Source organism: Anomaloglossus baeobatrachus, chromosome 3 (assembly GCF_048569485.1).
Source record: "Anomaloglossus baeobatrachus isolate aAnoBae1 chromosome 3, aAnoBae1.hap1, whole genome shotgun sequence".
In the NCBI taxonomy this organism is placed as follows: Eukaryota; Metazoa; Chordata; class Amphibia; order Anura; family Aromobatidae; genus Anomaloglossus; species Anomaloglossus baeobatrachus.
This window is the reverse complement of record NC_134355.1, coordinates 404,112,170-404,128,423: the sequence shown is the minus strand read 5'-3', so window position 1 is coordinate 404,128,423 and position 16,254 is coordinate 404,112,170. Positions and strand designations below refer to the sequence as shown.

The 16,254-nt window shown below is 45.2% G+C and overlaps 1 protein-coding gene across 21 annotated transcripts in view; it reads right to left on the bottom strand.

Moving 5' to 3' along the window:
* DST (dystonin) overlaps positions 1-16,254 on the bottom strand; it is an 879,552-nt gene that overhangs the window by 133,878 nt on the left and 729,420 nt on the right. For all 21 annotated transcript variants that reach the window (XM_075340270.1, XM_075340271.1, XM_075340278.1 and 18 more), the window contains 3 exons: positions 7,909-8,070; positions 7,391-7,561; positions 2,232-2,398 (listed from right to left, as the gene is read on the bottom strand). In XM_075340270.1, the coding sequence (XP_075196385.1) occupies positions 2,232-2,398; positions 7,391-7,561; positions 7,909-8,070 (500 nt within the window). The remainder of the gene's footprint in view (positions 1-2,231; positions 2,399-7,390; positions 7,562-7,908; positions 8,071-16,254) is intronic.

The window sequence follows — 16,254 nt, the reverse complement described above, 5'->3', positions numbered from 1 at the left end:
GCTAAGGATAAGCATGGAGGAAGCAGACACCAGATGGGTTTAATCTACGGCCTAATCCTATAGGTCTGTTTTAAAAAAAGAAAACTTCTCTTAATACTTATGTTTTGTGCTGTTCTATCTACATTAACTGCACATTAAAGTAATGATACTAGCAGGAAGCAATAACATGTATACATGAGAATGCAAGATCATAAAAGCTGGAAATAAGACCTGGGTACAAGTGTCAGGCGTAAGCTATTAAGACTATTCATCTCAAACCTGTGCCTTCCTGCAAACATGACATTAGTCAGGGAAACAATATAATCCCATAGAAATGCCAGAACAATGAATGCAAATCAGTACAAGTTCCTATATATGATGGCGCATGACATTACACAATATGTATATATCATGTTGGGAAGCACAGTGCTGCCATTTTGTTTTAAAGGGAATATCCTGAAAAATAGTTTTATTTTTTTGGTTTTTAAGGTTATTGGTAAACTAAAGTGGGCTTTACACGCTACAACATATCTAACGATGTGTCGGCGGGGTCACGTCGTAAGTGACGCACATCCGGCATCGTTAGTGGTATTGTAGCGTGTGACAGCTACGTGCGATTGCACGTAAAACCGTTCATCGCATACACGTCGTTCATTTGCTAAAAATTGCACATCGGGTTGTTCAATGTTCCCGAGGCAGCACACATCGCAGTGTGTGACACCCCGGGAACGATGAACACATCTTACCTGCGTCCCGCCGGCAATGCGGAGGGAAGGAGGTGGGCGGGATGTTTACGTCCCGCTAATCTCCGCCCCTCCGTTTCTATTGGCCGGCTGCCGTGTGAAGTCTCTGTAACACCGAACGTTCCTCCCACTCCAGGAAGTGGATGTTCGCCGCCCACATCGAGGTCGTATGAAAGGGTAAGTACGTGTGACGGCAATTAATTGTTTGTGCGACACGGTCAACAAATTGAACATGTCACACATACGATGGGGGCGTGTCACATCGCATACGATATCGTATGCTTAATTGTAAGGTCATAAAGTCCCATGGCTTCCAGTACCACCTATATGCCGATGACACTCAGATCTACCTCTCTGGCCCAGATGTCACATCTCTGCTGTCCAGAATCCCAGAGTGCCTATCTGCTATATCTTCCTTCTTCTCCTCTCGCTTCCTAAAGCTCAATGTGGCCAAAACTGAACTGATCATCTTTCCTCCATCTCACCTACACTCTCTACCTGATCTATTACAATAAATAACATCACGCTCTCCCCAGCACCCAAAGTTCGGTGCCTCGGAGTGACCTTTGACTCTGCCTTGTCGTTCATACTACACATTCAATCCCTCACCACCTCCTGTCGTCTTCAACTCAAAAATATTTCCAGAATCCGTCCCTTCATCAATTCTCAATCTACAAAAATGCTAGTGCATGCTCTCATAATCTCCCGCCTCGACTACTGCAACATCCTCCTCTGTGGTCTCCCTGCTAACACACTCGCCCCTCTCCAGTCCATCCTTAATGCTGCTGACCGACTGATCCACCTCTCGCCTCACTACCACCCTGCTTCTCCTCTCTGCATGTCCCTTCACTGGCTCCCAATCTTCCATCGTATCCAATTCAAACTACTAATACTGACTTACAAAGCCATCCACAAATTGTCTCCTCCATATATCTCTGAACTAATCTCTCGCTACACTCCAAAGCATAATCTCCGGTCCTCCCAAGATCTCCTTCTCTCCTCCTCTCTCATTCGCTCCTCATGCAACCGCCTCCAAGACTTCTCCCGAACATCCCCAGTCTTCTGGAACTCGCTGCCTCAACACGTCAGATTATCTACTACACTTGCAAACTTCAAACGGAACCTAAAGACTCATCTGTTCAGAAATGCCTATAACCTTCAATGACCTCACTGCTTCACCACCGTGCGGAGCTGCCGCCCCACCACCGTGCGGAGCTGCCGCCCCACCACCGTGCGGAGCTGCCGCCCCACCTACACCCCACCTACTGTCTCCTCCCCATAATCCTATAGAATGTAAGCCCGCAAGGGTAGGGTCCTCTTCCCTCTGTACTAGTCTGTCTACTGTAACTTGTATATGTATGTAACCCCCTTCTCATGTACAGCACCATGGAATCAATGGTGCTCTATAAATAAATAATAATAATAAGGTGTAAAGCAGGCTTTAGTCTATTGGGTTTAACCAATATATTAACATGTTTGGTTGAATATTTACAAAAATACTTGTCCTACCGTATTTCAGCTTTCTTCAGCAGCTCGTCCCATCTCCGTTCTAAGGCACTGAGTTGTTTCAACATTTTATCCTTATCTGCATGGTCAGCGGTTCCAGAAATCTTTTCCCCCTCACGCTTAATGACATCAATGGTAGGTTTCCGGTCATCTAGTAGTCTTTGCAGTAGCTGGTAGGATAAGAAAAAAAAGAAAAAGATTATAAACATATAGTAATTTCCGTTCAAAGATGCAGGCTGAATTGCACAGACCGTAAACCTAACTGGAATGTTTTTTTGCCCCACAGTCAATATTCTTACGGTAAGTGCTTCATATACAACAAGTATACGTTTTCCTTCTATCAATTGATGTGAGCCAAATAATATTGGTAACATGCTAAATTTCACTTGCGTGTCAGTAACATTCTCCAAAAACAGACAGGCATAGGAAAGCATAGCTGAAAGAGTGGGATGACTGGACATTATAATGGGAGTGATGGATTGGGTGACAGTGAATGCACGGATAATTTAGTAAGACACACTAAGTGGACACAAGTATAGGGACACTAACACACCACATACAGGAGCTTTTATGACAACCATTCCAAATACTCTATATAGGCATTAAATTGCCCCCTTGCCTCACTGATCTTCCCCTCCCCCATGCAGATAAAACAGCTCCCACTCTTCTGGGTAGGCCTTCTTCAAGACATTGGCAGGTGCATGTGGCTTTAACTTCCCATTCATCCAACTGTTCTCACAAGGTTAGAATCATACAGTTGTCCAAAATCTCTTGAGAAGATGAACCATTAACATTCACCTTCCCAACAACCCCTGAAAATTAACATTATTGCATTATCTCTCTTCCACCAAACGTTACAGCTGGTAAAATGTAGTTGGGCAGATAACATTCTATTGATATTCGTCAAAACCAGACTCATCCCTCAGAGTGATAAATTTTTCACTCCACAGTTCCAGTATACAGTGGCAGTGTGCTTTACACCACTCCATTTGACATTTGGCATTGTGCTTGGTGATGTAAGGCTTATATGCAGATATTGAGCTATAGAATTATATGCCATGAAGCTCTTGAAGGAGACATAGTTTTGTGCTGGTGTTAATGCCAGGTAAGGTATAAATATATGGGGTCTCCACTTTGTTGCTCAGTTACTATGTTTCCTAGATGCTTAAACCTTTCAATAATATGACTCAGAATTGATTGTGGAATATTTGGAAGAAAAAAAATGTAATGGTCTGACTTTTTAAAAGGTGGCATCTTATTACAGAACCACGCTGGTATCGATAAGCTTTTTAGGATAAACAATTCTTTCACAAATTTCTGAAAAGACAGACTGTACGGCAGTGGCGTAGAGTTTTGATGGGCCCCGGTGCAAATTTTGGACCTGGTCCCCCCTCCCACGTACATTGACACTCGGGGTACAGGATAATGACACTGACACTCGGGGTACGGGATAATGACACTGACACTCGGGGTACGGGATAATGACACTGACACTCGGGGTACAGGATAATGACACTGACACTCGGGGTACAGGATAATGACACTGACACTCGGGGTACAGGATAATGACACTGACACTTGGCTCTTTCCCTCAGCACCAAGGTTTTTCATGATCTGAAATCCCTCTATCAGCACCCAGCTTTCCTATGTTCTGATATCCATCCTGTCCTCAGCACTCAGCTTCCCCATGCTCTGCTAGGCATCTTTCCCTAAGCACCCAGCTTTCCCATATCAGAGCATGGGAAAGCTGGGTGCTGAGAGAAGATGTACAGCAGAGCATGGAAAAGCTGGATGCTGAGGGAAAGAACCTCTTTCCCTCAGCACAAAACTTTCCAATGCCATGCTTGTATCTTTGTCACCCCTCATATATAGTTCTTCAAATACAATAATGGTCCCCACATAGCCTTCCATATAGAATAAAGGGTCCCACATAACCCTTCATATATTAGAATGCACCCCTATAGTCCTCCATGTATTGTAATGCATTTCCCACAGTCTTCCATGTAAAAGTATTCTCAAAGCCCTCCAATTATTATAATGCAACTCCCATAGTCCTCTATGTATTATAATTCACCCCATAGTTCTCTATACTGTATATTATAATGCACTCCATAGTCCTCCATATATTATACTGCTCCTCATAGTCCTCCATATATGATAATGCAGCCCCCATAGTCCTCCATGTTTTATAATGCACCCCCATAGTCAATGTATAAGGTAAGCCCCATAGTCCTCCATATATTATAATGCAGCCCCCATAGTACTATATGTATTATATGCAGTCCCATAGACTTTCATATTGTTAATTATGCAGCCCCATTCTCCTCCATGTATAATGCCCCCTATAGTCCACGTGTAAGGTGTCCTTCATGTTGTATTATGCAACCCCATAGTCCTCCATGTATAATGCATTTCTATAGTCCATGTATAAGGTGTCCTTCATATTGTATTATGCAGCCCCATACTCCTCCATGTATAATGCACCCCTATAGTCATGTATAAGGTGTCCTTCATGTTGTATTAAGCAACCCCATAGTCCTCCATGTATAATGCATCTCTATAGCCCATGTATAAGGTGTCCTTCATATTGTATTATGCAGCCACATACTCCTCCATGTATAATGCACCCCTATAATTATGTATAAGGTGTCCTATATGTTGTATTATGCAGCCCCATAGACCTCCATGTATAATGCACCTCTATAGGCCTCTGGTCACCGTGTACGCACTGATTAAAAAAACAACAAGTCCTCAACTCTCCTCATTCCCCCGCTGCTTCGGTCAGAGCATATCCCCGTTCCGCGCTCTGCAGTCTCAGCTCAGCAGTCACACAGTGGTGACATCACTGCGCTCTGCTGCACTGAGACGTTGAGTGCAGGCACAGGGGTACAATGAGGAAGGATGGAGCAGAGCGCTCCACTCCATGCTTCATCATTACTGTGTGCGATGATGGGCGAGGGCCTGTGGGCAAAGGAGGCCCGCTGCGGCTTTGTCCCCCTGACTCACGGGCCCCATAGCGGTTACGTGGTCTGCCACAGAACAGCGCAGCTCCTCTCTTACTGAGAGGAGCCAGCTGCTTCTCTGCAGGGTGGGCGCCGGGCCCCTAACCCTGCTGTGCCCTGTTGCATTGGCAACCTCTCTAACCGCGGTCGTTACGCCCCTGCTGCATGGCTAGGGGCTGAATTTTATACACCTGTGCAAGGCAACTGAATAAAAAAACTGAATTCCATTATTAGGATATGTGTTTTAAAACTTTGCTCCATATAGAGTATATTCCAATAAAAAAAAGTGTTTCCATGATCTCAATTTGTATAACATAATACCAGTCATTCATAAAACTACAACATATTCTAACAATATGTACAAAAAAAATGTAAAGCTATTCATAAGGAGTCTGTATGTTCTCCCTGTGTTTGCGTGAGTTTCCAACCACACTCCAAAGACATACTGATAGGGACTTTAGATTGTGAGCCCCAAAGGGGACAGTGTTGCTGATGTATGTGAAGTGCTGTGGAATTAAAGGCGCTATATGAGTGAAGAAATATTATTATTTGTAATATTTTATCAAGAATTAAGGCAAATCAAGATAATTCCTTTGACATCAGCTTTATAAATGACAGGCTGAAAAACCTTAGGAGGTACAGACGACATATTTCATAGATCAGTGGAGGCTAAGAATTATTTCTCTACCACAGATATTGTTTCTATGGGATTAGGCGGGCTTTGCACACTACGACATCGCAGGTGCGATGTCGGTGGGGTCAAATTGAAAATGACGCACTTCTGGCATCGCAGGCGACATCGTAGTGTGTAAAGGCTCGATGATACGATTAACGAGCGCAAAAGCGTCGTAATCGTATCATCGGTGCAGCGTCGGCGTAATCCATGATTACGCTGACGCGACAGTCCGATGTTGTTCCTCGCTCCTGCGGCAGCACACATCGCTGTGTGAAGCCGCAGGAGCGAGGAACATCTCCTACCGGCGTCACCGCGGCTTCCGTAGGATATGCGGAAGGAAGGAGATGGGCGGGATGTTTACATCCCACTCATCTCCGCCCCTCCGCTCCGATTGGCCGCCTGGCGTGTGACGTCGCTATGACGCCACACGACCCGCCCCCTTAACAAGGAGGCGGGTCGCCGGCCAGAGCGACGGTCGCAGGACAGGTGAGTCCATGTGAAGCTGCCGCAGCGATAATGTTCGCTACGGCAGCTATCACAAGGAAATAGCTGCTGCGACGGGGGCGGGTACTATCGTGCTCGGCATCGCAGCATCGGCATGCGATGTCGCAGCGTGCAAAGTACCCCTTATGTCTAGATACAATTTGGTTCTATTAATGTAAAAAAACCTTCCTCAAATCAGCAGTTTTGCAAAATAATTTATTATATTATCCCATTATTGTTTACTTGTATAGTCCTACTGTAAATTGGGTTCAATGTATGTACATTGCTAGATATTACTCATTTAAGCTGGTTTCACACAACTAATAATTATGGCCTGTGGTCGGACGTCAATACCTGACCCGATCGCCGGGTCTCCTGACTTGATGTAACTACTTCATAGGCCTATAACAGGCAGTCAGCTTAGGTCTGGAGATACAGCAGTAAAGTCACGTTTTCCAGTCAGAGCACAGTCTAAATATTTGAGTAAAGGGTACTTTGCATGCTGCGACATCGCTAGCGATCTCGTTAGCGATGTGAAATTCTAGATCGCAAGTGCAATCTTTCGAGATCGCACATAGGTCATTTTACGCATGTGCGATCTCGAAAGATCGCACTTGCGATCTAGAATTTCACATCGCTAACGAGATAGCTAGCGATATCGCAGCATGCAAAGTACCCTTTACACCCTGGATTTATCAATTATTTGATGATTCTGGGAAATGAGAACTCGAAAGTTATTAGAATGAATAGTGTTTGCTCCCTTAGTTCAGCAATCAATTCTGACTGTGCCTTTAAAATTATCTTGGAGGAGAAGAGCCCTTTACTTGTAATGATCTGCTTTCTTATAAAACCAAGGTCACTTTAACAATGCACACACTCTAAATTAATGCAGAAAAGGTTCATGACACAAGACTTAGTGGTCTCGAAGTGTCATATACTGTATATACGGCTTTACATTCACAAAGAATTTGAGAAAATGAATATGTTAATGGGTATTTTACCTTTTGTTCCTGAATCTGAGCCTTCACCACTTTATATTCTGCAGATGGTGATTTCTGATTGGCCACAAGCTCCTCGGTGTCTGTGAGCCAGCTCAAAATGGACTCAAGAGCATCTTGAAACCTGCCACAATGGAGAAGTGCTTCTTGAAGCTGTGCCGCACGCTGGGCAACCTGAAAGTACAGAGCTTTTCATAATCACACAAAACATGGACCTGACAACTGGAATATTCTTCACCATTAATCACACATGAATAAATGAGGTCTATTTTTCATAAATCAAAGAAGATGTGACATTGTTTTTCATGATATTTTCCTTTTGTATCTTGTTATGAAAAATTCTCATGGTATTATGCCAAATTGCAACCTGAGAAACTGCATAAAACATCACAACATGCCACCATGAAAAAAGAATATTACATCTACTTCAAATCTTTATAGACATGAGGGACAGTCAGAGATTGGTAAAAAACGTGAAGCATGGCAACAAATCACACATAATAAAACAATTAAGTAGGCACCTTTTTGTTTAGCGTATTCCACCGTGTGTTTACTTCCTCTAGATCTTGCTCCAAGTTCTGGGTACTGGTGTTTTTAGCTGCACTTTGCACAAGTCCTTGACCTATCCAGTTCACATCCTGTAGACGAGCTTGAAGAGGTTCAATTTCTTCTTTTTGGAAAGTCTATGGGGGTTGAAATAAACACATAAGTGAATGAACGCTTTTGTCCTGAAGATGAATAGGTTTATATTCAACAAGGACAGATTTTCCCACCTCAATATAACTTTTGTCGGCTTTAGCCAAGGAGAGGCATGCCTGATAGAACTGGTTAAGGCACCATGAAAAATAAAAAGGGTCGCCTTGGAGTTGATGATGAGCACAGACAAATTGAGCATTTTATACACTAATTACATTAAATGGGCATTCTCAAGATAAAAACTTATTCAATGGATAGGGAATAATTGGAGGTATGACCAGTTCTATGGATAGGGGATAACATTCAAACTTAAGAATACCGTTAATTTTACAAGTATAAACTATACATCAGTAGTGCAGTTTACATGACCTATATTTGCATAAATCTTCGCCCACACAGCGTTATGTTGCACTCTTTGCCTTGTATATAATGCAGTCATAGCAGCTTGCACCTATGCACATTTACTTCATTCTAGTAGGAGTTGCTTGACATTTTTTTTTACGATTATTTGGCTAGGTCATCAATGTGAAATAGACCCCTTTAGGCTGTGTACGCACATTGCGTTTTTTCATGCGTTTCCGCAGCGTTTTGAGCTGCTGCGTTTTAATGCAAAAATGCATGCGTTTTGATTTCCAGGCAAAGACTATGGGAAATAGGGAATTAATGTGTGCACAATGCTGTTAAAAACGCAGTGTTTTAGGTGCGTAAAATTTGTCAAAATTCCTGCGTTTGAAGAAGCAGCATGTCAATTGTTTTTGCCATTTTTGCAGCGTTTTGCTAACATTGAAGTCAATGAGAATGATCAAAACGCATCCTTAATCAAATTTCTAGCGTTTTACATGCTTTTTTGATGCAAAACGCATGCTTTTTTGACTAAAACCAAAGCATGCGTTTTTGAAATTATAATGAGGTCTTGATGTCTCCTTTCACACACATATCTAGTCAGAGTATAAAAAAATAGTAAAACTATAATTTACTGTTATTTTATACATGAATATTAAATCACATTAATATTTTTAATAAAATTAGCTATTTTGTGTATGATTTAAAGTATGGAATTTTTTTCTTTCATTTTTTTTCCATAGTGTTTGAATGTTTAAACTTTAATAAAAGTAGTATATTTGTGTTGAAAACGCATATGTCTTTAAGCACAGAAAATGCATGTAAAACGCGGTAAAAGCGCAGCAAAAACGCTATAAAAACAGATGCGTATTTCCTGCATTTTTGTGGTCAAAATCAAATTTGACATTGACAAATTCTGCCAGAGGATGCGTTTACAACTGCAAGTAACTGAACGCAACGTGCACACACAGCCTTAAAGCTAATCTATGGCCAAATGACCAGAAGTGAAAGCTATCAACTGACAGAAATTGCTGAGATTATACTGACACACCATAAAATGACCTCAATGAACAGTGCATGCTGTAATCTGTCTATGACAAATAATAATCTCCCAATATAGAACTATTCAACTATTGCTTTGTAAAAACTTTTATTTTTATTTAAAAAAATTGGGTAAGACATATAACTTTTGTTAAATTGTTACATAGACACCCATATTTTACTCTCATTGTTAAACTCTTTACCTCAATATATCGTATTTCTCATCATATTCATAAGAGAAGAGGTTAGGTATTTTGCAATATATCTAATTGAGGTTTTCAAGATGCTTTGTCCGTGGGCTCATAAGTGATGCAAGCTTAGCTAGCCCTCTGGCAAGCTTAGAAGGGTTCCATATCTACCAGCTGCTTTCAAGCTCAAGTATTCAATATGCTATTGTCATGGATTGTAGAGCAATCATTATCAGTGGGAACAGGGTAAATCGGTTCATTTTTTTTCTTAAACTCTCAAGGGAACAGTGATATACAGTGACATCAGGAACACTAGTGGGGGCATGGCACAATTTAGGATGCCAAGCAGCTCCATCACTGTGTCCAGCTAAATAGCTGTAACTTTTTTTTATATGACTGATAGCGCTGGACTAATTATGTGTCTGCATTTTATACGATAGAGCTGTAATCATGGGGTCAGAAATATGGAAATCTGTTCTGTAATTAATCCAGAAAGGAAAATGAAAAAGATAAACCAACACAATTGGTAACAGTAAGGCCACTGGCACACAATGAGTATATGGTCAGTATTTTACATCTGTAGCTGTCTGCCAAAAATTAAGAAGTGGGGCCGTGTTTCTATTATACTTTTCCACTGATTGGTCAGTTTTTACCACAGTATTTGTAAGAATCAAAATCAGGAATGGAACAAATACTGAAGGTGTGGATATGGCTGGTCTGACTAAATTCCCAAAGAACAGAGCATAAATATGACGTATTGTAACACTGTTCAGCTTCAGCATATGATCTTATATGACGTGGAGAATCTTGGAGCTAATGCTGGTCCTAGTTTACATATACATCTGATGATGATTTATGAATTAGTAGCTCTCAGCATTCACACAAAATATGGTAAAGCTCAGCCTAGTGTCCCTAGACTAAGGAGTACTTTACACGCTGCGACATCGCTAGCAATTGCTAGCGATGTTGAGCGCGATAGCACCCACCACCGTTGTACGGCCGATATGTGGTGATCGCTGCCGTAGCGAACATTATCGCTACGGCAGCGTCACACACACATACCTGTTCAGCGACGTCGCTGTGACCACCGAACAATCTCTCCTTCAAGGGGGAGGTGCGTTCGGCGTCACCGCGACGTCACTAAGCAACCGGCCAATAGAAGCGGAGGGGCGGAGATGAGCGGGACGTAACATCCCGCCCACCTCCTTCCTTCCGCATTGCTGGTGGATGGAGGTAAGGAAATGTTCGTCGCTCCTACGGTGTCACACATGCCACAGGAACGAGGAACAACATCGCTACTTACCTGACAACGATTTTTAGTTATTAAACGACCTCTCTATTTTTTTTTCTTTTTTTGCGATTGTTTTAGGTCGCTCCAGCCTGTAACACGCTGCGACGTTGCTAACGGCGCCGGATGTGCGTCACAAACACCGTGACCCCAACGACATCGCTTGAACGATGTCGCAGCGTGTAAACTACCCCTTAAGGCCCTGTCACACACAGAGATAAATCTGCGGCAGATCTGTGGTTGCAGTGAAATTGTGGACAATCAGTGCCAGGTTTGTGGCTGTGTACAAATGGAACAATATGTCCACGATTTCACTGCAACTACAGATCTGCCAAAGATTTATCTCTGTGTGTGACAGGGCCTTAAGACTAGCAGAAGACACAGATAAAGCATATTAATAACTGCATGTAATGCGCAATCTTCTGCTGTCAACTTAAAGAGGGCCTGTCACCAGGTCAAATGTGACCACCTTTTGCTCTAATTTTATTCCTGCTGCTCCACTTAGTATTAGTTTGGGGGCTTTTTGTATTTTTTTTTTTTTTTAATTCGCCCATATGGTTTCAGAGAAATGGCTCTTATTAAATAGTGCACCTGTTATGGTCATTACAATGGGGTATTCCTGACAAGATTCTTTGGGGGCATGTCTGACCTTGTGATCAACAAACCTTGGTAAAGGCCATACAAATTTGCATTCTAGCCACACTAAATGCCCATTTACACACAGCGACATCGCTAGTGATGTCGCTGCCGATCGCACCCGCCCCCGTCGTTTATGAGTCACGGGCAAATCAGTGCCCGTGGCGCACAATATTGTTAGTCCCCGTCACACATACTTACCTGCCTAGCAACGTCGCTGTGGCCAGTGAACTGCCTCTTTTCACAGGGGGTGGTTTGTGCGGCGTCACAGCGACGTCACACGCTAGGCAGCCAATAGTTGCAGAGGTGCGGAGAGCAGCCGAAGGAAAGACACGCCCACCTCGTTGCCGGAGGACGCAGGTACGGTGTTGTTTGTCGTTCCTGGGGTGTCACACATAGCGATGTGTGCTGCCTCAGGAATGACGAACAACCTGCGTTCACAACGAGCAACGATATGACAATGAACGCCATGTCAACGATCAACGATTAGGTGAGTATTTTTGATCGTTAACATTCGCTCGTAGGTGTTACACGCAATGACGTCGCTAACGAGGCCGGATGTGCGTCATGAATTGCGTGACCCCAACGACATCTCGTTAGCGATGTCGTTGCGTGTAAATGGGCCTTTAGTAAAAAAGGCCTATATCTCTGGAATCATGTAGCGGATTTAAAAGAAAGCTAATAAAAATGGTCAACTCATGTGAGGAACATGAATCAAATAAATTACAAAACTGACTACCTTTGACTTAGTGATCCTCGTTAAAGTGACTATAAACCTTTAACCCCTTCACGACTGTGGGGCGAAAGGGTACGTCCTATTTTTACGTGACTTAACAACTAAGGCGGGCTTTGCACACTGCGACATCGCAGGTGCGATGTCGGTGGGGTCAAATTGAAAATGACGCACTTCCGGCATCGCATGCGACATCGCAGTGTGTAAAGTCTCGATGATACGATTAACGAGCGCAAAAGCGTCGTAATCGTATCATCGGTGCAGCGTCGGCGTAATTCATAATTACGCTGACGCGACAGTCCGATGTTGTTCCTCGCTCCTGCGGCAGCACACATCGCTGTGTGTGAAGCCGCAGGAGCGAGGAACATCTCCTACCGGCGTCACCGCGGCTTCCGTAGGTTATGCGGAAGGAAGGAGGTGGGCAGGATGTTTACATCCTGCTCATCTCCGCCCCTCCGCTCCGATTGGCCGCCTGCCGTGTGACGTCACAGTGACGCCGCTCGACCCGCCCCCTTATCAAGGAGGCGGGTTGCCGGCCACAGGGACGTCGCACGGCAGGTGAGTGTGTGTGTGAAGCTGACGTAGCGATAATTTTCGCTACGCCAGCTATCACCACATATCGCTGCTGCGACGGGGGCGGGGACTATCGCACTCGGCATCGCGCCATTGGCCTGCGATGTCGCAGTGTGCAAAGTGCCCCTAAGGACGTACGCCTATGTCCCAAAAATCGCAGGGGCACAGGGGTTGTGCATGCCCGATCACGGCCAGTGACTCAGCTTATCCGACAGCCTAGTCACTGCCCCCGCAGCCAGGGACGGTGCCTGCACCGTGCCTGGCTGGTTAACCCCCTAATTGCCACAATCAATACCGATCGTGACACTTAGGGGTTTAGGAGAGGGATCGCGCACCCTCTGACCTCTGATCCAGACCCCTGCGATGTAATCAAAAGGACCTGATCATTGTCATGGTGACCCGAGGTCACCTAAGTGCTGGGGTCCTATGGAGAGTGTCTGTGATCATGCCTGCAGCATGATCAGACACACACTCTCACTGCAGAGTTGACAGCTGCGATGTCCTGCAGTGATCAAGCACTGAAAAACATTTCAGCTGAAATCAGAGCACTGTGCGGTGATGTCCCATAAAGGGACTTAGTTAAAAAGTAAAAAAAAAAGTTTTTAAAGACAGCAAAAATATTTAAAAAAATCAGAAAATAAAAAAAAACAAAAAAATATTCCAATAGTTATATTTGTGTAAAACAATTTAAATTAACAAAATAAGTACACATATTTTGTATTGCTGCATTCATAACAACCCAAGCTATAAAACTATGACACTAGTTAACCCCTTCAGCGAACACAGTAAAAAATAAATAAAAAAGGTAGCAAAAACTGTCTTTTCAATATACAGCTGACAAAAAAAGTGGAATAAAACACGATCAAAAAACCATATAAGAATAAAAATCATACCGCTGAAAATGACATCTTGTCCCGCAAAAAACAAACCATGATACAGCTCTGTCAGACAAAAAAAAAAGTTCTAAGTTCTAGCTCTCAGAATACATCAATACAAAAAGTTTTTGTTCCCTATAAAATTGTTTTCCAGGACGCCTCATGACAGCACGGTAGGAGTTGCTCCTTTGACCTTTACAGGGACAGGAAACGCAAGAGGTAAAAAGCCCCTCCCCATCTCCCTCTCCTCAGTGTTTTTCCTGTCCCTGTACAGGACGGACGCAAGTCTTACCGTCGGGATGTACAGGGTCCAGGCGGATCGGGGGGGCTTGCTCTCTCGTTCCGGCCTGTCAAGCAGCCCCTGGCCGACACCTCTAAAGGAGAGGTCCCTCAGCCGGCCGGTGGAGCAGGAGTTCCCGGCAAAAGCTGCTTCCCTCAGGTGAGGGCTCTCGGCATCCCGCTGTCTGCCGCGGCCATGTGGCACTTCCGGGTGTGCGCGCGTCATGCGTTCCAGCCTGACACGCTGATGCATGTGCGGTGCAAAGACTTCCGCATTTCCTGGTCAGAATATGGCGGTGCCCTGGAAGGCGGCGTGTGATCCGGGACGGAACACTGGAGGCGGGAACGGGCCCTGTCGTCGCCCAAACAGGTATAAAACCTTGGGAACGGGGAAATGTGCACACTATTTTCTGTATAACGACCTACTCACTGCTTCTTACAATGGATGAAGGTGACAGGTCAGATGCTTGCCCCTGACGAGTCCCAGGGTCACGTAAGTGCAGGTGCGTCAGGAATCTGACTTGTAGTGGTGTGGGTAGAGCCTGTTTCAGTCTCCCCTTCCTTTTAGTCTGTCATTTACATCTGTCAGAGTCCTGCACTAAAATTAGTAATTTAGCCTTGGAACTTTCTAAATAGATTATGCTCATGATCTCATGATTACGTTCAGAATTTACCTGTTAATGGAACCTTATGTGGATCCTCCTGTTGTGGTTAATAACACATTTGATTCCACTATTATCTCACCAGACCGGATTTTGTCTGATTTACTCCTTCTATAGGAGGGAAAATTGCGGATCTAACACATTATCTCGCATTTGGAACTTGCCCTCCAGCTGAACCTCAAGGTGAGTTAATTGGTTCAGGTGTGACTAATTTGGCATTTAGGATACCACTCATGAAGTAGGTGTATCCTGAAGTTCGCAGATGAATTACACTCTTAGGGGTAACTGATGGGGCCTCACAACTCTGGCCTCGCGCCTCAGGGTTCTGGCCTTGTGATGACTCTGGCTCACGCCTCACTGCTCCGGCCTCCTGGCTCCGGCCTCCTGGCTCCAGCCTCGCGCCTCACGGCTCCGGGCTCCGGCCTCGCGCCTCCTGGCTCGTTCCTCACAACTTGGAGCTCCGGCATCGCGCCTCACGGCTTTGGCCTCGGCCCACACGCCACACAGCTCTGACCACACGCTGGCTTGGCACCTTGGGACTGTCAAGGCCTCTCTGCTTGACGTCTGGTCTTACTGTTTCTCAGCCTTGCCCTTCATGGCTTGGCTTCACTGGCTCTTGGCCTCTGGGCTTGTGCTTGGGCCTCTAGGCTTGTGACTCTGGCCTTGTGCCTTGTGCCTCTAGGCTTGTGCCTCTGGGCTTCTGCCTTGTGCCTTTAGGCTTGTGCTTCTGGGCTTGTGCCTTGTGTATCTAGGCTTGTGCCTCTGGGCTTGTGCCTTGTGTCTCTGGCTTGTGCCTCTGGGCTTGTGCCTTGTGTCTCTAGGCTTGTGCCTTGTGTCTCTAGGCTTGTGCCTCTGGGCTTGTGCCTTGTGTCTCTAGGCTTGTGCCTCTGGGCTCGTGCCTTGTATATCTGGGCTTGTGCCTCTGGGCTTGTGCCTTGTGTCTCTAGCCTTGTGCCTTGTGTCTCTAGGCTTGTGCCTCTGGGCTTGTGCCTTGTGTTTCTAGGCTTGTGCCTCTGGCCTTGTGCCTTGTGCCTCTAGGCTTGTGCCTCTGGGCTTCTGCCTTGTGCCTCTAGGCTTGTGCCTCTGGGCTTGTACCTTGTATCTCTGGGATTGTGCCTCTGGGCTTGTGCCTTGTGTCGCTAGGCTTGTGCATCTGGGCTTGTGCCTCTGGGCTTGTGCCTTGTGCCTCTCGGCTTGTGCCTCTGGGCTTGTGTCTTGTGCCTCAAGGCTTGTGCCTCTGGGTTTGTGCCTTGTGCCTCTGGGCTTGTGCCTTGTGCCTCTGGGCTTGTGCCTTGTGCCTCTGGGCTTGTGCCTTGTTCCTCTGGAATTGTGCCTTGTGCCTCCGGGCTTGTGCCTCCGGGCTTGCGCATTACGCTTCATGATTCTCGCCTTGCGCGTCTGGCATTGCGCCTTGTGCCTCTGGCCTTGCGCCTCTGGCATTGCGCCTTGTGCCTCTGGCCTTGCGCCTCTGGCATTGCGCCTTGTGCCTCTGGCCTTGCACCTCTGGCATTGCGCCTTGTGCCTCTGGCCTTGCGCCTCTGGCATTGTGCTTCT